We start from the raw sequence: 22906 nt of genomic DNA on the forward strand, positions 1-22906 counted from the left end.
GGGTCCCAGAGACAGAGTGTCGGTGTGAACGGTGGGTCCCAGAGAGAGAGTGTCGGTGTGAACAGAGGGTCACAGAGAGAGAGTGTCGGTGTGAACGGTGGGTCCCAGAGAGAGTGTCGGTGTGAACGGTGGGTCCCAGAGAGTGTGTCGGTGTGAACGGTGGGTCCCAGAGAGAGTGTCGGTGTGAACGGTGGGTCCCAGAGTGTGTGTCGGTGTGAACGGTGGGTCCCAGAGAGAGTGTCGGTGTGAACGGTGGGTCCCAGAGAGAGAGTGTCGGTGTGAACGGTGGGTCCCAGAGAGAGTGTCGGTGTGAACGGTGGGTCCCAGAGAGAGTGTCGGTGTGAACGGTGGGTCCCAGAGAGAGAGTGTGTCGGTGTGAACGGTGGGTCCCAGAGAGAGAGTGTCGGTGTGAACGGAGGGTCCCAGAGAGAGTGTCGGTGTGAACGGTGGGTCCCAGAGAGAGAGTGTCGGTGTGAACAGTGGGTCCCAGAGAGAGTGTCGGTGTGAACGGTGGGTCCCAGAGAGAGAGTGTCGGTGTGAACGGTGGATCCCAGAGAGAGTGTCGGTGGGAACGGTGGGTCCCAGAGAGAGTGTCGGTGTGAACAGAGGGTCCCTGAGAGAGTGTCGGTGTGAACGGAGGGTCCCAGAGAGAGTGTGTCGGTGTGAAAGGAGGGTCCCAGCGAGAGTGTGTCGGTGTGAACGGTGGGTCCCAGAGAGAGTGTGTCGGTGTGAACGGTGGGTCCCAGAGAGAGAGTGTCGGTGTGAACGGTGGGTCCCAGAGAGAGAGTGTCGGTGTGAACGGTGGGTCCCAGAGAGAGTGTCGGTGTGAACGGAGGGTCCCAGTGAGAGTGTCGGTGTGAACGGTGGGTCCCAGAGTGTGTGTCGGTGTGAACGGTGGGTCCCAGAGAGAGAGTGTCGGTGTGAACGGAGGGTCCCAGAGAGAGAGTGTCGGTGTGAACGGAGGGTCCCAGAGAGAGAGTGTCAGTGTGAACGGTGGGTCCCAGAGTGTGTGTCGGTGTGAACGGTGGGTCCCAGAGAGAGTGTGTCGGTGTGAACGGAGGGTCCCAGAGAGAGAGTGTCGGTGTGAACGGTGGGTACCAGAGAGAGTGTCGGTGTGAACGGTGGGTCCCAGAGAGAGAGTGTCGGTGTGAACGGAGGGTCCCAGAGAGAGTGTCGGTGTGAACGGAGGGTCCCAGAGAGAGTGTCGGTGTGAACGGTGGGTCCCAGAGAGAGAGTGTCGGTGTGAACAGAGGGTCCCAGAGAGAGTGTGTCGGTGTGAACGGTGGGTCCCATAGAGAGAGTGTCGGTGTGAACGGTGGGTCCAAGAGAGAGAGTGTCGGTGTGAACGGAGGGTCCCAGAGAGAGAGTGTCGGTGTGAACGGAGGGTCCCAGAGAGAGAGTGTCGGTGTGAACGGTGGGTCCCAGAGAGAGAGTGTCGGTGTGAACGGTGGGTCCCAGAGAGAGAGTGTCGGTGTGATCGGTGGGTCCCAGAGAGAGTGTCGGTGTGAACGGTGGGTCCCAGAGAGAGTGTCGGTGTGAACGGTGGGTCCCAGAGAGAGTGTGTCGGTGTGAACGGTGGGTCCCAGAGTGTGTGTCGGTGTGAACGGAGGGTCCCAGAGAGAGTGTGTCGGTGTGAACGGAGGGTCCCAGAGAGAGTGTGTCGGTGTGAACGGTGGGTCCCAGAGAGAGTGTCGGTGTGAACGGAGGGTCCCAGAGAGAGAGTGTCGGTGTGAACGGTGGGTCCCAGAGAGTGTGTCGGTGTGAACGGAGGGTCCCAGAGAGAGAGTGTCGGTGTGAACGGTGGGTCCCAGAGAGAGTGTCGGTGTGAACGGTGGGTCCCAGAGAGAGAGTGTCGGTGTGAACGGTGGGTCCCAGAGAGAGTGTCGGTGTGAACGGTCGGTCCCAGAGAGAGTGTCGGTGTGAACGGTGGGTCCCAGAGAGAGAGTGTCGGTGTGAACGGTGGGTCCCAGAGAGAGAGAGTGTCGGTGTGAACGGTGGGTCCCAGAGAGAGTGTCGGTGTGAACGGTGGGTCCCAGAGAGAGTGTGTGTCGGTGTGAACGGTGGGTCCCAGAGAGAGAGTGTCGGTGTGAACGGTGGGTCCCAGAGAGAGAGAGTGTCGGTGTGAACGGTGGGTCCCAGAGAGAGTGTCGGTGTGAACGGTGGGTCCCAGAGAGAGTGTGTGTCGGTGTGAACGGTGGTCCCAGAGTGTGTGTCGGTGTGAACGGTGGGTCCCAGAGAGAGTGTCCGTGTGAACGGTGGGTCCCAGAGAGAGTGTCGGTGTGAACGGTGGGTCCCAGAGAGAGTGTCGGTGTGAACGGTGGGTCCCAGAGAGAGTGTCGGTGTGAACGGTGGGTCCCAGAGAGAGAGTGTCGGTGTGAACGGTGGGTCCCAGAGTGTGTGTCGGTGTGAACGGTGGGTCCCAGAGAGAGTGTCCGTGTGAACGGTGGGTCCCAGAGAGAGAGTGTCGGTGTGAACGGTGGGTCCCAGAGTGTGTGTCGGTGTGAACGGTGGGTCCCAGAGAGAGTGTGTCGGTGTGAACGGTGGGTCCCAGAGAGAGTGTGTCGGTGTGAACGGTGGGTCCCAGAGAGAGTGTCGGTGTGAACGGAGGGTCCCAGAGAGAGTGTGTCGGTGTGAACGGAGGGTCCCAGAGAGAGAGTGTCGGTGTGAACGGAGGGTCCCAGAGAGAGAGTGTCGGTGTGAACGGAGGGTCCCAGAGAGAGAGTGTCGGTGTGAACGGAGGGTCCCAGAGAGAGTGTCGGTGTGAACGGAGGGTCCCAGAGAGAGTGTGTCGGTGTGAACGGTGGGTCCCAGAGAGAGAGTGTCGGTGTGAACGGAGGGTCCCAGAGAGAGAGTGTCGGTGTGAATGGAGGGTCCCAGAGAGAGAGTGTCGGTGTGAACGGAGGGTCCCAGAGAGAGAGTGTCGGTGTGAACGGAGGGTCCCAGAGAGAGTGTCGGTGTGAACGGTGGGTCCCAGAGAGAGTGTCGGTGTGAACGGAGGGTCCCAGAGAGAGTGTCGGTGTGAACGGTGGGTCCCAGAGAGAGTGTCGGTGTGAACGGTGGGTCCCAGAGAGAGAGTGTCGGTGTGAACGGTCGGTCCCAGAGAGAGTGTCGGTGTGAACGGTGGGTCCCAGAGAGAGAGTGTCGGTGTGAACGGAGGGTCCCAGAGAGAGTGTCGGTGTGAACGGTGGGTCCCAGAGAGAGAGTGTCGGTGTGAACGGTGGGTCCCAGAGTGTGTGTCTGTGTGAACGGTGGGTCCCAGAGTCTGTGTCGGTGTGAACGGTGGGTCCCAGAGTGTGTGTCGGTGTGAACGGTGGGTCCCAGAGAGAGAGTGTCGGTGTGAACGGTGGGTCCCAGAGTGTGTGTCTGTGTGAACGGTGGGTCCCAGAGAGAGTGTCGGTGTGAACGGTGGGTCCCAGAGTGTGTGTCGGTGTGAACGGTGGGTCCCAGAGAGAGAGTGTCGGTGTGAACGGTGGGTCCCAGAGTGTGTGTCTGTGTGAACGGTGGGTCCCAGAGTCTGTGTCGGTGTGAACGGTGGGTCCCAGAGAGAGAGTGTCGGTGTGAACGGTGGGTCCCAGAGAGAGAGTGTCGGTGTGAACGGTGGGTCCCAGAGAGAGTGTCGGTGTGCACGGTGGGTCCCAGAGAGAGTGTCGGTGTGAACGGTGGGTCCCAGAGAGAGTGTGTCGGTGTGTACGGTGGGTCCAAGAGAGAGAGTGTCGGTGTGAACGGAGGGTCCCAGAGAGAGAGTGTCGGTGTGAACGGTGGGTCCCAGAGAGAGTGTGTCGGTGTGAACGGAGGGTCCCAGAGAGAGAGAGTGTCGGTGTGAACGGTGGGTCCCAGAGAGAGAGAGTGTCGGTGTGAACGGTGGGTCCCAGAGAGAGTGTGTCGGTGTGAACGGTGGGTCCCAGAGAGAGAGAGTGTCGGTGTGAACGGTGGGTCCCAGAGAGAGAGTGTCGGTGTGAACGGTGGGTCCCAGAGAGAGTGTCGGTGTGAACGGAGGGTCCCAGAGAGAGTGTGTCGGTGTGAACGGAGGGTCCCAGAGAGAGTGTCGGTGTGAACGGTGGGTCCCAGAGAGAGTGTCGGTGTGAACGGAGGGTCCCAGAGAGAGAGTGTCGGTGTGAACGGTGGGTCCCAGAGTGTGTGTCGGTGTGAACGGTGGGTCCCAGAGAGAGAGTGTCGGTGTGAACAGAGGGTCCCAGAGAGAGAGTGTCGGTGTGAACGGTGGGTCCCAGAGTGTGTGTCGGTGGGAATGGTGGGTCCCAGAGAGAGAGTGTCGGTGTGAACGGTGGGTACCAGAGAGAGAGTGTCGGTGTGAACGGTGGGTCCCAGAGAGAGAGTGTCGGTGTGAACGGTGGGTCCCAGAGAGAGAGTGTCGGTGTGAACGGTGGGTCCCAGAGAGAGAGTGTCGGTGTGAACGGTGGGTCCCAGAGAGAGAGTGTCGGTGTGAACGGTGGGTCCCAGAGAGAGTGTGTGTCGGTGTGAACGGTGGGTCCCAGAGAGAGTGTCGGTGTGAACGGTGGGTCCCAGAGAGAGAGTGTCGGTGTGAACGGTGGGTCCCAGAGAGAGTGTGTCGGTGTGAACGGTGGGTCCCAGAGAGAGTGTGTCGGTGTGAACGGTGGGTCCCAGAGAGAGTGTCGGTGTGAACGGAGGGTCCCAGAGAGAGAGTGTCGGTGTGAACGGTGGGTCCCAGAGAGAGAGTGTCGGTGTGAACGGAGGGTCCCAGAGAGAGTGTCGGTGTGAACGGAGGGTCCCAGAGAGAGAGTGTCGGTGTGAACAGAGAGTCCCAGAGAGAGTGTGTCGGTGTGAACGGAGGGTCCCAGCGAGAGTGTGTCGGTGTGAACGGTGGGTCCCAGAGAGAGTGGGTCGGTGTGAACGGTGGGTCCCAGAGAGAGAGTGTCGGTGTGAACGGTGGGTCCCAGAGAGAGAGTGTCGGTGTGAACGGTGGGTCCCAGAGAGAGTGTCGGTGTGAACGGAGGGTCCCAGAGAGAGTGTCGGTGTGAACGGTGGGTCCCAGAGTGTGTGTCGGTGTGAACGGTGGGTCCCAGAGAGAGAGTGTCGGTGTGAACGGAGGGTCCCAGAGAGAGAGTGTCGGTGTTAACGGAGGGTCCCAGAGAGAGAGTGTCGGTGTGAACGGTGGGTCCCAGAATGTGTGTCGGTGTGAACAGAGGGTCCCAGAGAGAGAGTGTCGGTGTGAACGGTGGGTCCCAGAGAGAGAGTGTCGGTGTGAACGGAGGGTCCCAGAGAGAGAGTGTCGGTGTGAACGGAGGGTCCCAGAGAGAGAGTGTCGGTGTGAACGGTGGGTCCCAGAGTGTGTGTCGGTGTGAACAGAGGGTCCCAGAGAGAGAGTGTCGGTGTGAACGGAGGGTCCCAGAGAGAGAGTGTCGGTGTGAACGGTGGGTACCAGAGAGAGTGTCGGTGTGAACGGTGGGTCCCAGAGAGAGTGTCGGTGTGAACGGTGGGTCCCAGAGAGAGAGTGTCGGTGTGAACGGAGGGTCCCAGAGAGAGTGTCGGTGTGAACGGTGGGTCCCAGAGAGAGAGTGTCGGTGTGAACAGAGGGTCCCAGAGAGAGTGTGTCGGTGTGAACGGAGGGTCCCAGAGAGAGAGTGTCGGTGTGAACGGTGGGTGTCAGAGAGAGAGAGTTTCGGTGTGAACGGAGGGTCCCAGATAGAGAGTGTCGGTGTGAACGGAGGGTCCCAGAGAGAGAGTGTCGGTGTGAACGGTGGGTCCCAGAGAGAGTGTCGGTGTGAACGGTGGGTCCCAGAGAGAGAGTGTCGGTGTGATCGGTGGGTCCCAGAGAGAGTGTCGGTGTGAACGGTGGGTCCCAGAGAGAGTGTCGGTGTGAACGGTGGGTCCCAGAGAGAGTGTGTCGGTGTGAACGGTGGGTCCCAGAGTGTGTGTCGGTGTGAACGGTGGGTCCCAGAGAGAGTGTGTGTCGGTGTGAACGGAGGGTCCCAGAGAGAGAGTGTCGGTGTGAACGGTGGGTCCCAGAGAGAGTGTGTCGGTGTGAACGGAGGATCCCAGAGAGAGTGTGTCGGTGTGAACGGAGGGTCCCAGAGAGAGTGTGTCGGTGTGAACGGTGGGTCCCAGAGAGAGTGTCGGTGTGAACGGAGGGTCCCAGAGAGAGAGTGTCGGTGTGAACGGTGGGTCCCAGAGAGTGTGTCGGTGTGAACGGAGGGTCCCAGAGAGAGAGTGTCGGTGTGAACGGTGGGTCCCAGAGAGAGTGTCGGTGTGAACGGTGGGTCCCAGAGAGAGAGTGTCGGTGTGAACGGTGGGTCCCAGAGAGAGTGTCGGTGTGAACGGTGGGTCCCAGAGAGAGTGTCGGTGTGAACGGTGGGTCCCAGAGAGAGAGTGTCGGTGTGAACGGTGGGTCCCAGAGAGAGAGAGTGTCGGTGTGAACGGTGGGTCCCAGAGAGAGTGTCGGTGTGAACGGTGGGTCCCAGAGAGAGTGTGTGTCGGTGTGAACGGTGGGTCCCAGAGAGAGAGTGTCGGTGTGAACGGTGGGTCCCAGAGAGAGAGAGTGTCGGTGTGAACGGTGGGTCCCAGAGAGAGTGTCGGTGTGAACTGTGGGTCCCAGAGAGAGTGTGTGTCGGTGTGAACGGTGGGTCCCAGAGTGTGTGTCGGTGTGAACGGTGGGTCCCAGAGTGTGTGTCGGTGGGAACGGTGGGTCCCAGAGAGAGAGTGTCGGTGTGAACGGTGGGTACCAGAGAGAGAGTGTCGGTGTGAACGGTGGGTCCCAGAGAGAGAGTGTCGGTGTGAACGGTGGGTCCCAGAGAGAGTGTCGGTGTGAACGGAGGGTCCCAGAGAGAGAGTGTCGGTGTGAACGGTGGGTCCCAGAGAGAGAGTGTCGGTGTGAACGGAGGGTCCCAGAGAGAGTGTCGGTGTGAACGGAGGGTCCCAGAGAGAGAGTGTCGGTGTGAACAGAGGGTCCCAGAGAGAGTGTGTCGGTGTGAACGGAGGGTCCCAGCGAGAGTGTGTTGGTGTGAACGGTGGGTCCCAGAGAGAGTGTGTCGGTGTGAACGGTGGGTCCCAGAGAGAGAGTGTCGGTGTGAACGGAGGGTCCCAGAGAGAGAGTGTCGGTGTGAACGGTGGGTCCCAGAGTGTGTGTCGGTGTGAACAGAGGGTCCCAGAGAGAGAGTGTCGGTGTGAACGGAGGGTCCCAGAGAGAGAGTGTCGGTGTGAACGGTGGGTACCAGAGAGAGTGTCGGTGTGAACGGTGGGTCCCAGAGAGAGTGTCGGTGTGAACGGTGGGTCCCAGAGAGAGAGTGTCGGTGTGAACGGAGGGTCCCAGAGAGAGTGTCGGTGTGAACGGTGGGTCCCAGAGAGAGAGTGTCGGTGTGAACAGAGGGTCCCAGAGAGAGTGTGTCGGTGTGAACGGAGGGTCCCAGAGAGAGAGTGTCGGTGTGAACGGTGGGTGTCAGAGAGAGAGAGTTTCGGTGTGAACGGAGGGTCCCAGATAGAGAGTGTCGGTGTGAACGGAGGGTCCCAGAGAGAGAGTGTCGGTGTGAACGGTGGGTCCCAGAGAGAGTGTCGGTGTGAACGGTGGGTCCCAGAGAGAGAGTGTCGGTGTGATCGGTGGGTCCCAGAGAGAGTGTCGGTGTGAACGGTGGGTCCCAGAGAGAGTGTCGGTGTGAACGGTGGGTCCCAGAGAGAGTGTGTCGGTGTGAACGGTGGGTCCCAGAGTGTGTGTCGGTGTGAACGGTGGGTCCCAGAGAGAGTGTGTGTCGGTGTGAACGGAGGGTCCCAGAGAGAGAGTGTCGGTGTGAACGGTGGGTCCCAGAGAGAGTGTGTCGGTGTGAACGGAGGATCCCAGAGAGAGTGTGTCGGTGTGAACGGAGGGTCCCAGAGAGAGTGTGTCGGTGTGAACGGTGGGTCCCAGAGAGAGTGTCGGTGTGAACGGAGGGTCCCAGAGAGAGAGTGTCGGTGTGAACGGTGGGTCCCAGAGAGTGTGTCGGTGTGAACGGAGGGTCCCAGAGAGAGAGTGTCGGTGTGAACGGTGGGTCCCAGAGAGAGTGTCGGTGTGAACGGTGGGTCCCAGAGAGAGAGTGTCGGTGTGAACGGTGGGTCCCAGAGAGAGTGTCGGTGTGAACGGTGGGTCCCAGAGAGAGTGTCGGTGTGAACGGTGGGTCCCAGAGAGAGAGTGTCGGTGTGAACGGTGGGTCCCAGAGAGAGAGAGTGTCGGTGTGAACGGTGGGTCCCAGAGAGAGTGTCGGTGTGAACGGTGGGTCCCAGAGAGAGTGTGTGTCGGTGTGAACGGTGGGTCCCAGAGAGAGAGTGTCGGTGTGAACGGTGGGTCCCAGAGAGAGAGAGTGTCGGTGTGAACGGTGGGTCCCAGAGAGAGTGTCGGTGTGAACTGTGGGTCCCAGAGAGAGTGTGTGTCGGTGTGAACGGTGGGTCCCAGAGTGTGTGTCGGTGTGAACGGTGGGTCCCAGAGTGTGTGTCGGTGGGAACGGTGGGTCCCAGAGAGAGAGTGTCGGTGTGAACGGTGGGTACCAGAGAGAGAGTGTCGGTGTGAACGGTGGGTCCCAGAGAGAGAGTGTCGGTGTGAACGGTGGGTCCCAGAGAGAGTGTCGGTGTGAACGGAGGGTCCCAGAGAGAGAGTGTCGGTGTGAACGGTGGGTCCCAGAGAGAGAGTGTCGGTGTGAACGGAGGGTCCCAGAGAGAGTGTCGGTGTGAACGGAGGGTCCCAGAGAGAGAGTGTCGGTGTGAACAGAGGGTCCCAGAGAGAGTGTGTCGGTGTGAACGGAGGGTCCCAGCGAGAGTGTGTTGGTGTGAACGGTGGGTCCCAGAGAGAGTGTGTCGGTGTGAACGGTGGGTCCCAGAGAGAGAGTGTCGGTGTGAACGGTTGGTCCCAGAGAGAGAGTGTCGGTGTGAACGGTGGGTCCCAGAGAGAGTGTCGGTGTGAACGGAGGGTCCCAGAGAGAGTGTCGGTGTGAACGGTGGGTCCCAGAGTGTGTGTCGGTGTGAACGGTGGGTCCCAGAGAGAGAGTGTCGGTGTGAACGGAGGGTCCCAGAGAGAGAGTGTCGGTGTGAACGGAGGGTCCCTGAGAGAGAGTGTCGGTGTGAACGGTGGGTCCCAGAGTGTGTGTCGGTGTGAACAGAGGGTCCCAGAGAGAGAGTGTCGGTGTGAACGGAGGGTCCCAGAGAGAGTGTCGGTGTGAACGGTGGGTACCAGAGAGAGTGTCGGTGTGAACAGTGGGTCCCAGAGAGAGAGTGTCGGTGTGAACGGAGGGTCCCAGAGAGAGTGTCGGTGTGAATGGTGGGTCCCAGAGAGAGAGTGTCGGTGTGAACAGAGGGTCCCAGAGAGAGTGTGTCGGTGTGAACGGAGGGTCCCAGAGAGAGAGTGTCGGTGTGAACGGTGGGTCCCAGAGAGAGAGTGTCGGTGTGAACGGAGGGTCCCAGAGAGAGAGTGTCGGTGTGAACGGAGGGTCCCAGAGAGAGAGTGTCGGTGTGAACGGTGGGTCCCAGAGAGAGAGTGTCGGTGTGAACGGTGGGTCCCAGAGAGAGAGTGTCGGTGTGATCTGTGGGTCCCAGAGAGAGTGTCGGTGTGAACGGTGGGTCCCAGAGAGAGTGTCGGTGTGAACGGTGGGTCCCAGAGAGAGTGTGTCGGTGTGAACGGTGGGTCCCAGAGTGTGTGTCGGTGTGAACGGAGGGTCCCAGAGAGAGTGTGTCGGTGTGAACGGAGGGTCCCAGAGAGAGTGTGTCGGTGTGAACGGTGGGTCCCAGAGAGAGTGTCGGTGTGAACGGAGGGTCCCAGAGAGAGAGTGTCGGTGTGAACGGTGGGTCCCAGAGAGTGTGTCGGTGTGAACGGAGGGTCCCAGAGAGAGAGTGTCGGTGTGAACGGTGGGTCCCAGAGAGAGTGTCGGTGTGAACGGTGGGTCCCAGAGAGAGAGTGTCGGTGTGAACGGTGGGTCCCAGAGAGAGTGTCGGTGTGAACGGTGGGTCCCAGAGAGAGTGTCGGTGTGAACGGTGGGTCCCAGAGAGAGAGTGTCGGTGTGAACGGTGGGTCCCAGAGAGAGAGAGTGTCGGTGTGAACGGTGGGTCCCAGAGAGAGTGTCGGTGTGAACGGTGGGTCCCAGAGAGAGTGTGTGTCGGTGTGAACGGTGGGTCCCAGAGAGAGAGTGTCGGTGTGAACGGTGGGTCCCAGAGAGAGAGAGTGTCGGTGTGAACGGTGGGTCCCAGAGAGAGTGTCGGTGTGAACTGTGGGTCCCAGAGAGAGTGTGTGTCGGTGTGAACGGTGGGTCCCAGAGTGTGTGTCGGTGTGAACGGTGGGTCCCAGAGTGTGTGTCGGTGGGAACGGTGGGTCCCAGAGAGAGAGTGTCGGTGTGAACGGTGGGTACCAGAGAGAGAGTGTCGGTGTGAACGGTGGGTCCCAGAGAGAGAGTGTCGGTGTGAACGGTGGGTCCCAGAGAGAGTGTCGGTGTGAACGGAGGGTCCCAGAGAGAGAGTGTCGGTGTGAACGGTGGGTCCCAGAGAGAGAGTGTCGGTGTGAACGGAGGGTCCCAGAGAGAGTGTCGGTGTGAACGGAGGGTCCCAGAGAGAGAGTGTCGGTGTGAACAGAGGGTCCCAGAGAGAGTGTGTCGGTGTGAACGGAGGGTCCCAGCGAGAGTGTGTTGGTGTGAACGGTGGGTCCCAGAGAGAGTGTGTCGGTGTGAACGGTGGGTCCCAGAGAGAGAGTGTCGGTGTGAACGGAGGGTCCCAGAGAGAGAGTGTCGGTGTGAACGGTGGGTCCCAGAGTGTGTGTCGGTGTGAACAGAGGGTCCCAGAGAGAGAGTGTCGGTGTGAACGGAGGGTCCCAGAGAGAGAGTGTCGGTGTGAACGGTGGGTACCAGAGAGAGTGTCGGTGTGAACGGTGGGTCCCAGAGAGAGTGTCGGTGTGAACGGTGGGTCCCAGAGAGAGAGTGTCGGTGTGAACGGAGGGTCCCAGAGAGAGTGTCGGTGTGAACGGTGGGTCCCAGAGAGAGAGTGTCGGTGTGAACAGAGGGTCCCAGAGAGAGTGTGTCGGTGTGAACGGAGGGTCCCAGAGAGAGAGTGTCGGTGTGAACGGTGGGTGTCAGAGAGAGAGAGTTTCGGTGTGAACGGAGGGTCCCAGATAGAGAGTGTCGGTGTGAACGGAGGGTCCCAGAGAGAGAGTGTCGGTGTGAACGGTGGGTCCCAGAGAGAGTGTCGGTGTGAACGGTGGGTCCCAGAGAGAGAGTGTCAGTGTGATCGGTGGGTCCCAGAGAGAGTGTCGGTGTGAACGGTGGGTCCCAGAGAGAGTGTCGGTGTGAACGGTGGGTCCCAGAGAGAGTGTGTCGGTGTGAACGGTGGGTCCCAGAGTGTGTGTCGGTGTGAACGGTGGGTCCCAGAGAGAGTGTGTGTCGGTGTGAACGGAGGGTCCCAGAGAGAGAGTGTCGGTGTGAACGGTGGGTCCCAGAGAGAGTGTGTCGGTGTGAACGGAGGATCCCAGAGAGAGTGTGTCGGTGTGAACGGAGGGTCCCAGAGAGAGTGTGTCGGTGTGAACGGTGGGTCCCAGAGAGAGTGTCGGTGTGAACGGAGGGTCCCAGAGAGAGAGTGTCGGTGTGAACGGTGGGTCCCAGAGAGTGTGTCGGTGTGAACGGAGGGTCCCAGAGAGAGAGTGTCGGTGTGAACGGTGGGTCCCAGAGAGAGTGTCGGTGTGAACGGTGTGTCCCAGAGAGAGAGTGTCGGTGTGAACGGTGGGTCCCAGAGAGAGTGTCGGTGTGAACGGTGGGTCCCAGAGAGAGTGTCGGTGTGAACGGTGGGTCCCAGAGAGAGAGTGTCGGTGTGAACGGTGGGTCCCAGAGAGAGAGAGTGTCGGTGTGAACGGTGGGTCCCAGAGAGAGTGTCGGTGTGAACGGTGGGTCCCAGAGAGAGTGTGTGTCGGTGTGAACGGTGGGTCCCAGAGAGAGAGTGTCGGTGTGAACGGTGGGTCCCAGAGAGAGAGAGTGTCGGTGTGAACGGTGGGTCCCAGAGAGAGTGTCGGTGTGAACTGTGGGTCCCAGAGAGAGTGTGTGTCGGTGTGAACGGTGGGTCCCAGAGTGTGTGTCGGTGTGAACGGTGGGTCCCAGAGTGTGTGTCGGTGGGAACGGTGGGTCCCAGAGAGAGAGTGTCGGTGTGAACGGTGGGTACCAGAGAGAGAGTGTCGGTGTGAACGGTGGGTCCCAGAGAGAGAGTGTCGGTGTGAACGGTGGGTCCCAGAGAGAGTGTCGGTGTGAACGGAGGGTCCCAGAGAGAGAGTGTCGGTGTGAACGGTGGGTCCCAGAGAGAGAGTGTCGGTGTGAACGGAGGGTCCCAGAGAGAGTGTCGGTGTGAACGGAGGGTCCCAGAGAGAGAGTGTCGGTGTGAACAGAGGGTCCCAGAGAGAGTGTGTCGGTGTGAACGGAGGGTCCCAGCGAGAGTGTGTTGGTGTGAACGGTGGGTCCCAGAGAGAGTGTGTCGGTGTGAACGGTGGGTCCCAGAGAGAGAGTGTCGGTGTGAACGGTTGGTCCCAGAGAGAGAGTGTCGGTGTGAACGGTGGGTCCCAGAGAGAGTGTCGGTGTGAACGGAGGGTCCCAGAGAGAGTGTCGGTGTGAACGGTGGGTCCCAGAGTGTGTGTCGGTGTGAACGGTGGGTCCCAGAGAGAGAGTGTCGGTGTGAACGGAGGGTCCCAGAGAGAGAGTGTCGGTGTGAACGGAGGGTCCCTGAGAGAGAGTGTCGGTGTGAACGGTGGGTCCCAGAGTGTGTGTCGGTGTGAACAGAGGGTCCCAGAGAGAGAGTGTCGGTGTGAACGGAGGGTCCCAGAGAGAGAGTGTCGGTGTGAACGGTGGGTACCAGAGAGAGTGTCGGTGTGAACAGTGGGTCCCAGAGAGAGAGTGTCGGTGTGAACGGAGGGTCCCAGAGAGAGTGTCGGTGTGAACGGTGGGTCCCAGAGAGAGAGTGTCGGTGTGAACAGAGGGTCCCAGAGAGAGTGTGTCGGTGTGAACGGAGGGTCCCAGAGAGAGAGTGTCGGTGTGAACGGTGGGTCCCAGAGAGAGAGTGTCGGTGTGAACGGAGGGTCCCAGAGAGAGAGTGTCGGTGTGAACGGAGGGTCCCAGAGAGAGAGTGTCGGTGTGAACGGTGGGTCCCAGAGAGAGAGTGTCGGTGTGAACGGTGGGTCCCAGAGAGAGAGTGTCGGTGTGATCTGTGGGTCCCAGAGAGAGTGTCGGTGTGAACGGTGGGTCCCAGAGAGAGTGTCGGTGTGAACGGTGGGTCCCAGAGAGAGTGTGTCGGTGTGAACGGTGGGTCCCAGAGTGTGTGTCGGTGTGAACGGAGGGTCCCAGAGAGAGTGTGTCGGTGTGAACGGAGGGTCCCAGAGAGAGTGTGTCGGTGTGAACGGTGGGTCCCAGAGAGAGTGTCGGTGTGAACGGAGGGTCCCAGAGAGAGAGTGTCGGTGTGAACGGTGGGTCCCAGAGAGTGTGTCGGTGTGAACGGAGGGTCCCAGAGAGAGAGTGTCGGTGTGAACGGTGGGTCCCAGAGAGAGTGTCGGTGTGAACGGTGGGTCCCAGAGAGAGAGTGTCGGTGTGAACGGTGGGTCCCAGAGAGAGTGTCGGTGTGAACGGTGGGTCCCAGAGAGAGTGTCGGTGTGAACGGTGGGTCCCAGAGAGAGAGTGTCGGTGTGAACGGTGGGTCCCAGAGAGAGAGAGTGTCGGTGTGAACGGTGGGTCCCAGAGAGAGTGTCGGTGTGAACGGTGGGTCCCAGAGAGAGTGTGTGTCGGTGTGAACGGTGGGTCCCAGAGAGAGAGTGTCGGTGTGAACGGTGGGTCCCAGAGAGAGAGAGTGTCGGTGTGAACGGTGGGTCCCAGAGAGAGTGTCGGTGTGAACGGTGGGTCCCAGAGAGAGTGTGTGTCGGTGTGAACGGTGGGTCCCAGAGTGTGTGTCGGTGTGAACGGTGGGTCCCAGAGAGAGTGTCCGTGTGAACGGTGGGTCCCAGAGAGAGTGTCGGTGTGAACGGTGGGTCCCAGAGAGAGTGTCGGTGTGAACGGTGGGTCCCAGAGAGAGTGTCGGTGTGAACGGTGGGTCCCAGAGAGAGAGTGTCGGTGTGAACGGTGGGTCCCAGAGAGAGAGAGTGTCGGTGTGAACGGTGGGTCCCAGAGAGAGTGTCGGTGTGAACGGTGGGTCCCAGAGAGAGTGTGTGTCGGTGTGAACGGTGGGTCCCAGAGAGAGAGTGTCGGTGTGAACGGTGGGTCCCAGAGAGAGAGAGTGTCGGTGTGAACGGTGGGTCCCAGAGAGAGTGTCGGTGTGAACGGTGGGTCCCAGAGAGAGTGTGTGTCGGTGTGAACGGTGGGTCCCAGAGTGTGTGTCGGTGTGAACGGTGGGTCCCAGAGTGTGTGTCGGTGTGAACGGTGCGTCCCAGAGAGAGTGTCCGTGTGAACGGTGGGTCCCAGAGAGAGTGTCGGTGTGAACGGTGGGTCCCAGAGAGAATGTCGGTGTGAACGGTGGTTCCCAGAGAGAGTGTCGGTGTGAACGGTGGGTCCCAGAGAGAGAGTGTCGGTGTGAACGGAGGGTCCCAGAGAGAGAGTGTCGGTGTGAACGGAGGGTCCCAGAGAGAGTGTGTCGGTGTGAACGGTGGGTCCCAGAGTGTGTGTCGGTGTGAACGGTGGGTCCCAGAGAGAGTGTCGGTGTGAACGGTGGGTCCCAGAGAGAGAGTGTCGGTGTGAAAGGTGGGTCCCAGAGAGAGTGTCGGTGTGAACGGTGGGTCCCAGAGTGTGTGTCGGTGTGAACGGTGGGTCCCAGAGAGAGAGTGTCGGTGTGAACGGTGGGTCCCAGAGAGAGAGTGTCGGTGTGAACGGTGGGTCCCAGAGAGAGTGTCGGTGTGAACGGTGGGTCCCAGAGAGTGTGTGTCGGTGTGAACGGTGGGTCCCAGAGAGTGTGTGTCGGTGTGAACGGTGGGTCCCAGAGAGTGTGTGTCGGTGTGAACGGTGGGTCCCAGAGAGAGTGTCGGTGTGAACGGTGGGTCCCAGAGAGAGTGTCGGTGTGAACGGTGGGTCCCAGAGAGAGAGTGTCGGTGTGAACGGTGGGTCCCAGAGAGAGTGTCGGTGTGAACGGTGGGTCCCAGAGTGTGTGTCGGTGTGAACGGAGGGTCCCAGAGAGTGTGTGTCGGTGTGAACGGTGGGTCCCAGAGAGAGTGTCGGTGTGAACGGTGGGTCCCAGAGTGTGTGTCGGTGTGAACGGTGGGTCCCAGAGAGAGAGTGTCGGTGTGAACGGTGGGTCCCAGAGTGTGTGTCGGTGTGAACGGTGGGTCCCAGAGAGAGTGTCGGTGTGAACGGTGGGTCCCAGAGAGAGAGTGTCGGAGTGAACGGTGGGTCCCAGAGTGTGTGTCGGTGTGAACGGTGGGTCCCAGAGAGAGTGTCGGTGTGAACGGTGGGTCCCAGAGTGTGTGTGTCGGTGTGAACGGTGGGTCCCAGAGAGAGTGTCGGTGTGAACGGTGGGTCCCAGAGTGTGTGTCGGTGTGAACGGTGGGTCCCAGAGAGAGTGTCGGTGTGAACGGTGGGTCCCAGAGAGTGTGTCGGTGTGAACGGTGGGTCCCAGAGAGAGTGTCGGTGTGAACGGTGGGTCCCAGAGTGTGTGTCGGTGTGAACGGTGGGTCCCAGAGAGAGTGTCGGTGTGAACGGTGGGTCCCAGAGAGAGAGTGTCGGTGTGAACGGTGGGTCCCAGAGAGAGTGTCGGTGTGAACGGTGGGTCCCAGAGAGAGTGTCGGTGTGAACGGTGGGTCCCAGAGAGAGAGTGTGTCGGTGTGAACGGTGGGTCCCAGAGAGAGAGTGTCGGTGTGAACGGAGGGTCCCAGAGAGAGTGTCGGTGTGAACGGTGGGTCCCAGAGAGAGAGTGTCGGTGTGAACAGTGGGTCCCAGAGAGAGTGTCGGTGGGAACGGTGGGTCCCAGAGAGAGTGTCGGTGTGAACGGTGGGTCCCAGAGAGAGTGTCGGTGTGAACGGTGGGTCCCAGAGAGAGAGTGTCGGTGTGAACGGTGGGTCCCAGAGAGAGTGTCGGTGTGAACGGTGGGTCCCAGAGTGTGTGTCGGTGTGAACGGTGGGTCCCAGAGAGAGTGTCGGTGTGAACGGTGGGTCCCAGAGAGAGAGTGTCGGTGTGAACGGTGGGTCCCAGAGAGAGTGTCGGTGTGAACGGTGGGTCCCAGAGAGAGAGTGTCGGTGTGAACGGTGGGTCCCAGAGTGTGTGTCGGTGTGAACAGTGGGTCCCAGAGAGAGTGTCGGTGTGAACGGTGGGTCCCAGAGTGTGTGTCGGTGTGAACGGTGGGTCCCAGAGAGAGTGTCGGTGTGAACGGTGGGTCCCAGAGAGAGTGTCGGTGTGAACGGTGGGTCCCAGAGAGAGTGTCGGTGTGAACGGTGGGTCCCAGAGAGAGTGTCGGTGTGAACGGTGGGTCCCAGAGTGTGTGTCGGTGTGAACGGTGGGTCCCAGAGAGAGTGTCGGTGTGAACGGTGGGTCCCAGAGTGTGTGTCGGTGTGAACGGTGGGTCCCAGAGAGAGTGTCGGTGTGAACGGTGGGTCCCAGAGAGAGTGTCGGTGTGAACGTTGGGTCCCAGAGAGAGAGTGTCGGTGTGAACGGTGGGTCCCAGAGAGAGAGTGTCGGTGTGAACAGAAGGTCACAGAGAGAGTGTGTCGGTGTGAACGGTGGGTCCCAGAGAGAGTGTCGGTGTGAACGGTGGGTCCCAGAGAGTGTGTCGGTGTGAACGGTGGGTCCCAGAGAGAGTGTCGGTGTGAACGGTGGGTCCCAGAGAGAGTGTCGGTGTGAACGGAGGGTCCCAGAGAGAGAGTGTCGGTGTGAACGGAGGGTCCCAGAGAGAGTGTCGGTGTGAACGGTGGGTCCCAGAGAGAGAGTGTCGGTGTGAACGTTGGGTCCCAGAGAGAGTGTCGGTGTGAACGGTGGGTCCCAGAGAGAGAGTGTGTCGGTGTGAACGGAGGGTCCCAGAGAGTGTGTCGGTGTGAACGGTGGGTCCCAGAGAGAGTGTCGGTGTGAACGGTGGGTCCCAGAGAGAGTGTCGGTGTGAACGGTGGGTCCCAGAGAGAGAGTGTCGGTGTGAACGGAGGGTCCCAGAGAGAGTGTCGGTGTGAACGGTGGGTCCCAGAGAGAGAGTGTCGGTGTGAACGGTGGGTCCCAGAGAGTGTGTCGGTGTGAACGGTGGGTCCCAGAGAGAGTGTCGGTGTGAACGGTGGGTCCCAGAGAGAGAGTGTCGGTGTGAACGGTGGGTCCCAGAGAGAGTGTCGGTGTGAACGGTGGGTCCCAGAGAGAGTGACGGTGTGAACGGTGGGTCCCAGAGAGAGTGTCGGTGTGAACGGTGGGTCCCAGAGAGAGTGTCGGTGTGAACGGTGGGTCCCAGAGAGAGTGTCGGTGTGAACGGTGGGTCCCAGAGAGAGTGTCGGTGTGAACTGTGGGTCCCAGAGAGAGAGTGTCGGTGTGAACGGAGGGTCCCAGAGAGAGAGTGTCGGTGTGAACGGTGGGTCCCAGAGAGAGAGTGTCGGTGTGAACGGTGGGTCCCAGAGAGAGTGTGTCGGTGTGAACGGTGGGTCCCAGAGAGAGAGTGTCGGTGTGAACGGTGGGTCCCAGAGAGAGTGTCGGTGTGAACGGTGGGTCCCAGAGAGAGTGTCGGTGTGAACGGTGGGTCCCAGAGAGAGTGTCGGTGTGAACGGTGGGTCCCAGAGAGAGTGTCGGTGTGAACGGTGGGTCCCAGAGAGAGAGAGTGTCGGTGTGAACGGTGGGTCCCAGAGAGAGTGTCGGTGTGAACGGTGGGTCCCAGAGAGAGAGTGTCGGTGTGAACGGTGGGTCCCAGAGAGAGAGTGTCGGTGTGAACGGTGGGTCCCAGAGAGAGTGTCGGTGTGAACGGTGGGTCCCAGAGAGAGTGTCGGTGTGAACGGTGGGTCCCAGAGAGAGAGAGTGTCGGTGTGAACGGTGGGTCCCAGAGAGAGTGTCGGTGTGAAGGGAGGGTCCCAGAGAGAGAGTGTCGGTGTGAACGGTGGGTCCCAGAGAGAGTGTGTCGGTGTGAACGGTGGGTCCCAGAGAGAGTGTGTCGGTGTGAACGGTGGGTCCCAGAGAGAGTGTCGGTGTGAACGGTGGGTCCCAGAGAGAGAGTGTGTCGGTGTGAACGGTGGGTCCCAGAGAGAGTGTTGGTGTGAACGGTGGGTCCCAGAGAGAGTGTCGGTGTGAACGGTGGGTCCCAGAGAGAGTGTCGGTGTGAACGGTGGGTCCCAGAGAGAGAGTGTCGGTGTGAACGGAGGGTCCCAGAGAGAGTGTGTCGGTGTGAACGGAGGGTCCCAGAGAGAGAGTGTCGGTGTGAACGGAGGGTCCCAGAGAGAGAGTGTCGGTGTGAACGGTGGGTCCCAGCGAGAGAGTGTCGGTGTGAACGGTGGGTCCCAGAGAGAGTGTCGGTGTGAACGGTGGGTCCCAGAGAGAGAGTGTCGGTGTGAACGGTGGGTCCCAGAGTGTGTGTCGGTGTGAACGGTGGGTCCCAGAGAGAGTGTCGGTGTGAACGGTGGGTCCCAGAGAGAGTGTGTCGGTGTGAACGGTGGGTCCCAGAGAGAGAGTGTCGGTGTGAACGGTGGGTCCCAGAGAGAGTGTGTCGGTGTGAACGGTGGGTCCCAGAGAGAGAGTGTGTCGGTGTGAACGGTGGGTCCCAGAGAGAGAGTGTCGGTGTGAACGGTGGGTCCCAGAGAGAGTGTCGGTGTGAACTGTGGGTCCCAGAGAGAGAGTGTCGGTGTGAACAGAGGGTCCCAGAGAGAGTGTCGGTGTGAACGGAGGGTCCCAGAGAGAGTGTCGGTGTGAACAGTGGGTCCCAGAGAGAGTGTCGGTGTGAACGGTGGGTCCCAGAGAGTGTGTCGGTGTGAACGGTGGGTCCCAGAGAGAGTGTGTCGGTGTGAACGGTGGGTCCCAGAGAGAGAGTGTCGGTGTGAACGGTGGGTCCCAGAGAGAGTGTGTCGGTGTGAACGGAGGGTCCCAGAGAGAGAGTGTCGGTGTGAACGGAGGGTCCCAGAGAGAGAGTGTCGGTGTGAACGGTGGGTCCCAGAGAGAATGTGTCGGTGTGAACGGTGGGTCCCAGAGAGAGAGTGTCGGTGTGAACGGTGGGTCCCAGAGAGAGTGTCGGTGTGAACGGTGGGTCCCAGAGAGAGAGTGTCGGTGTGAACGGTGGGTCCCAGAGAGAGTGTCGGTGTGAACGGTGGGTCCCAGAGAGAGTGTCGGTGTGAACGGTGGGTCCCAGAGAGAGAGTGTCGGTGTGAACGGTGGGTCCCAGAGAGAGTGTGTGTCGGTGTGAACGGAGGGTCCCAGAGAGAGTGTCGGTGTGAACGGAGGGTCCCAGAGAGAGAGTGTCGGTGTGAACGGTGGGTCACAGAGAGAGTGTCGGTGTGAACGGTGGGTCCCAGAGAGAGTGTCGGTGTGAACGGAGGGTCCCAGAGAGAGAGTGTCGGTGTGAACGGTGGGTCCCAGAGAGAGAGTGTCGGTGTGAACGGTGGGTCCCAGAGAGAGTGTCGGTGTGAACGGAGGGTCCCAGAGAGAGAGTGTCGGTGTGAACGGTGGGTCACAGAGAGAGTGTCGGTGTGAACGGTGGGTCCCAGAGAGAGAGAGTGTCGGTGTGAACGGTGGGTCCCAGAGAGAGAGTGTCGGTGTGAACGGTGGGTCCCAGAGTGTGAGTGTCGGTGTGAATGGTGGGTCCCAGAGAGAGTGTCGGTGTGAACGGTGGGTCCCAGAGTGTGTGTCGGTGTGAACGGTGGGTCCCAGAGAGAGAGTGTCGGTGTGAACGGTGGGTCCCAGAGTGTGTGTCGGTGTGAACGGTGGGTCCCAGAGAGAGTGTCGGTGGGAACGGTGGGTCCCAGAGAGAGAGTGTCGGTGTGAACGGAGGGTCCCAGAGAGAGTGTCGGTGGGAACGGAGGGTCCCAGAGAGAGAGTGTCGGTGTGAACGGAGGGTCCCAGAGAGAGTGTCGGTGGGAACGGAGGGTCCCAGAGAGAGTGTGTCGGTGTGAACGGTGGGTCCCAGAGTGTGTGTCGGTGTGAACGGTGGGTCCCAGAGAGAGTGTGTCGGTGTGAACGGTGGGTCCCAGAGAGAGTGTCGGTGGGAACGGTGGGTCCCAGAGAGAGAGTGTCGGTGTGAACGGTGGGTCCCAGAGAGAGAGTGTCGGTGTGAACGGTGGGTCCCAGAGAGAGAGTGTCGGTGTGAACGGTGGGTCCCAGAGAGAGAGTGTCGGTGTGAACGGTGGGTCCCAGAGTGTGTGTCGGTGTGAACGGTGGGTCCCAGAGAGAGTGTCGGTGTGAACGGTGGGTCCCAGAGAGAGTGTCGGTGTGAACGGTGGGTCCCAGAGTGTGTGACGGTGGAACAGTGGGTCCCAGAGTGTGTGTCGGTGGAACAGTGGGTCCCAGAGAGTGTGTCAGTGTGCAAAGGTGGGACCAGGGTGCATGTCGGTGTGAACAGTGAGTCCCAGAGAGAATGTCGGTGTGCAAAGGTGGGACCAGGGTGCATGTCGGTATTTACGCTGGGTCCTGGGTCGGCTGTGGGTATTTGCTGGGGGCCACAGCAGCTGTGTATCTTTTTGCAGAGTATCCAGGAACACGGCCCAATTCACAGAATTTCCATCGAGCATGTTAGTATTTACAAGGGTCCTACGTATTTAAAGGGGGGAGCATTTTGGTATTTGCAGCGTGACCCCAGACGGACATTGGGGTGCACGCCGGGAGTTAGAAGCCCCGAGGAGAGTTTGGTATTTGCAGGATCTCCCGGGAAGCGTGTCTTTATTTACAGGGGGCCCCAGAAACCAGTTCTTTATCTAGTGGGGGTCCTGGGAAAAGTGTCAGTATTTACAGGGGGTCCAGGAAGAGATTCCCAGTTGGACAGAGGGAAAAAGTTGGCGAACATGTTTCAGGTGTGCCTGCTGAGTGCCAGGAAATCAGCACTGATCCCGGGAACCTGTATCCCAATGCCGTTCACAGGACAGAGAAACCAGCAGCTCAGGGCTGACACCTGGAGGCCCTGTGTAAGGGAGAGCCCATCTGGGGACATGGGGATGTCCCCCTCCAGCCTGGGTTACTCACAAAACCCGACCTACTTGGGCAAGTGTAGGGGATCATTCTGCAGCCCTGCATCCTGCAGCGAGCACAGTCAAAGTACGTAGATGCTGGATTAATACCTGGGGAACAGAGACTGGGAGTCAGTGCTTGTAACTTCATCCTCATGTCCCCATGAAGCTTCTGGCCCTACACCCCTCCCTGTCTCCATGACCCATCGGGCTACTATGCCACTCCACTTCTGTGGCCCTCTCCAGCCCCTACACCCCTCACCATCCCTGCGATCCCCATCAGGCCCCTCCATCCCTCCCATCTCCGTGATACTCTCCAGCCCCAACAAGCTTCGCCGTCAGTGAAACCTTCCACCACAACACTGCTCCCTGTCTTTGTGACGCCCACTGGCCACCCCGATTTCGGTGATGCCCAACAGCCCCCACAACCCTGCCGACTCTGAGGGGCCTTTGTGCACACGAGGCCTTCATTGCCAGGAACAGCTGCCGATTCTCTCCACCATGGCACCAATAACATTCAGAACCAGTCCCCGGCTGTGAGAGGTGCCGGGAATTCAAATACTCACCACAGGTTTGGTTACAAGGCATTGCTGAAGGTGAGAGAAAGCAACACAGTCATTACATTTTACAAATGATAGCACGCGGCATCTAAATATATTGTGGTCGCAGAGTGGATCTGAGCCCGGGACATGGAGACCGGAACTGTGCATGGTGCTCCTTGTGTGGATCTGACCCAGGGATACAGAGACTGGAACTGTGCACGGTGCTCCCGGTGTGGGTCTGGCCCATGGATAAGGAGACTGGAATTGTGCACGGTGCTCCCGGTGTGGGTCTGGCCCATGGATAAGGAGACTGGAATTGTGCACTGTGCTCCCGGTGTGTGTCTGACCCAGGGATAAGGAGTCTGGAACTGTGCACGGTGCTCCCGGTGTGGTCTAACCCAGGGATACGGTGACCGGAACTGTGCACGGTGCTCCTGGTGTGGGTCTGAGCCCGGGATACGGAGACTGGAACTGTGCACGGTGCTCCTGGTGTGGGTCTGAGCCAGGGACACGGAGACCGGAACTGTGCACGGTGCTCCCGGTGTGGTCTAACCCAGGGACAGGGAGACTGGAACTGTGCACTGTGCTCCCGGTGTGGGTCTGAGCCCGGGATACGGAGACTGGAACTGTGCACGGTCCTCCCAGTGTGGGTCTGACCCAGGGACACGGTAAACGGAACTGTGCATGGTGCTCCCGGTGTGGGTCTAAACCAGGGATACAGAGACTGGAACTGTGCACTGTGCTCCCGGTGTGGGTCTGAGCCCGGGATACGGAGACTGGAACTGTGCACGGTCCTCCCAGTGTGGGTCTGACCCAGGGACACGGTAAACGGAACTGTGCATGGTGCTCCCGGTGTGGGTCTAAACCAGGGATACAGAGACTGGAACTGTGCACGGTGCTCCCGGTGTGGGTCTGACCCATGGATAAGGAGACTGGAAATGTGCACGGTGCTCCCGGTGTGGGTCTGACCCAGGGATACGGTGACCGGAACTGTGCACGGTGCTCCCGGTGTGGGTCTGACCCAGGGATACGGTGACCGGAACTGTGCACGGTGCTCCCGGTGTGGGTCTGACCCAGGGATAAGGAGACTGGAACTGTGCACGGTGCTCCTGGTGTGGGTCTGACCCAGGGACACGGAGACTGGAACTGTCCACGGTGCTCCTGGTGTGGGTCTGACACAGGGAGACAGAGACTGGAACTGTGCACGGTGCTCTTGGTGTGGGTCTGACCCATGGATAAGGAGACTGGAAATGTGCACGGTGCTCCCGGTGTGGGTCTGACCCAGGGATACGGTGACCGGAACTGTGCACGGTGCTCCCGGTGTGGGTCTGACCCAGGGATA

The 22906-nt window shown here is 60.2% G+C and overlaps 1 protein-coding gene across 1 annotated transcript in view; it reads right to left on the reverse strand.

Moving 5' to 3' along the window:
* LOC132390459 (sperm acrosome membrane-associated protein 6-like) overlaps nucleotides 1-21363 on the reverse strand; it is a 48089-nt gene extending 26726 nt beyond the window's left edge. Inside the window, exon 1 of the mRNA XM_059963071.1 lies at nucleotides 21053-21363. Within this exon, the coding sequence (XP_059819054.1) occupies nucleotides 21053-21179 (127 nt within the window). The 5' untranslated portion in view covers nucleotides 21180-21363. The remainder of the gene's footprint in view (nucleotides 1-21052) is intronic.
* Between the last annotated feature and the right edge of the window lie 1543 nt (nucleotides 21364-22906).

Source organism: Hypanus sabinus, unplaced genomic scaffold, assembly GCF_030144855.1.
Source record: "Hypanus sabinus isolate sHypSab1 unplaced genomic scaffold, sHypSab1.hap1 scaffold_907, whole genome shotgun sequence".
NCBI classification, from domain to species: domain Eukaryota; kingdom Metazoa; phylum Chordata; class Chondrichthyes; order Myliobatiformes; family Dasyatidae; genus Hypanus; species Hypanus sabinus.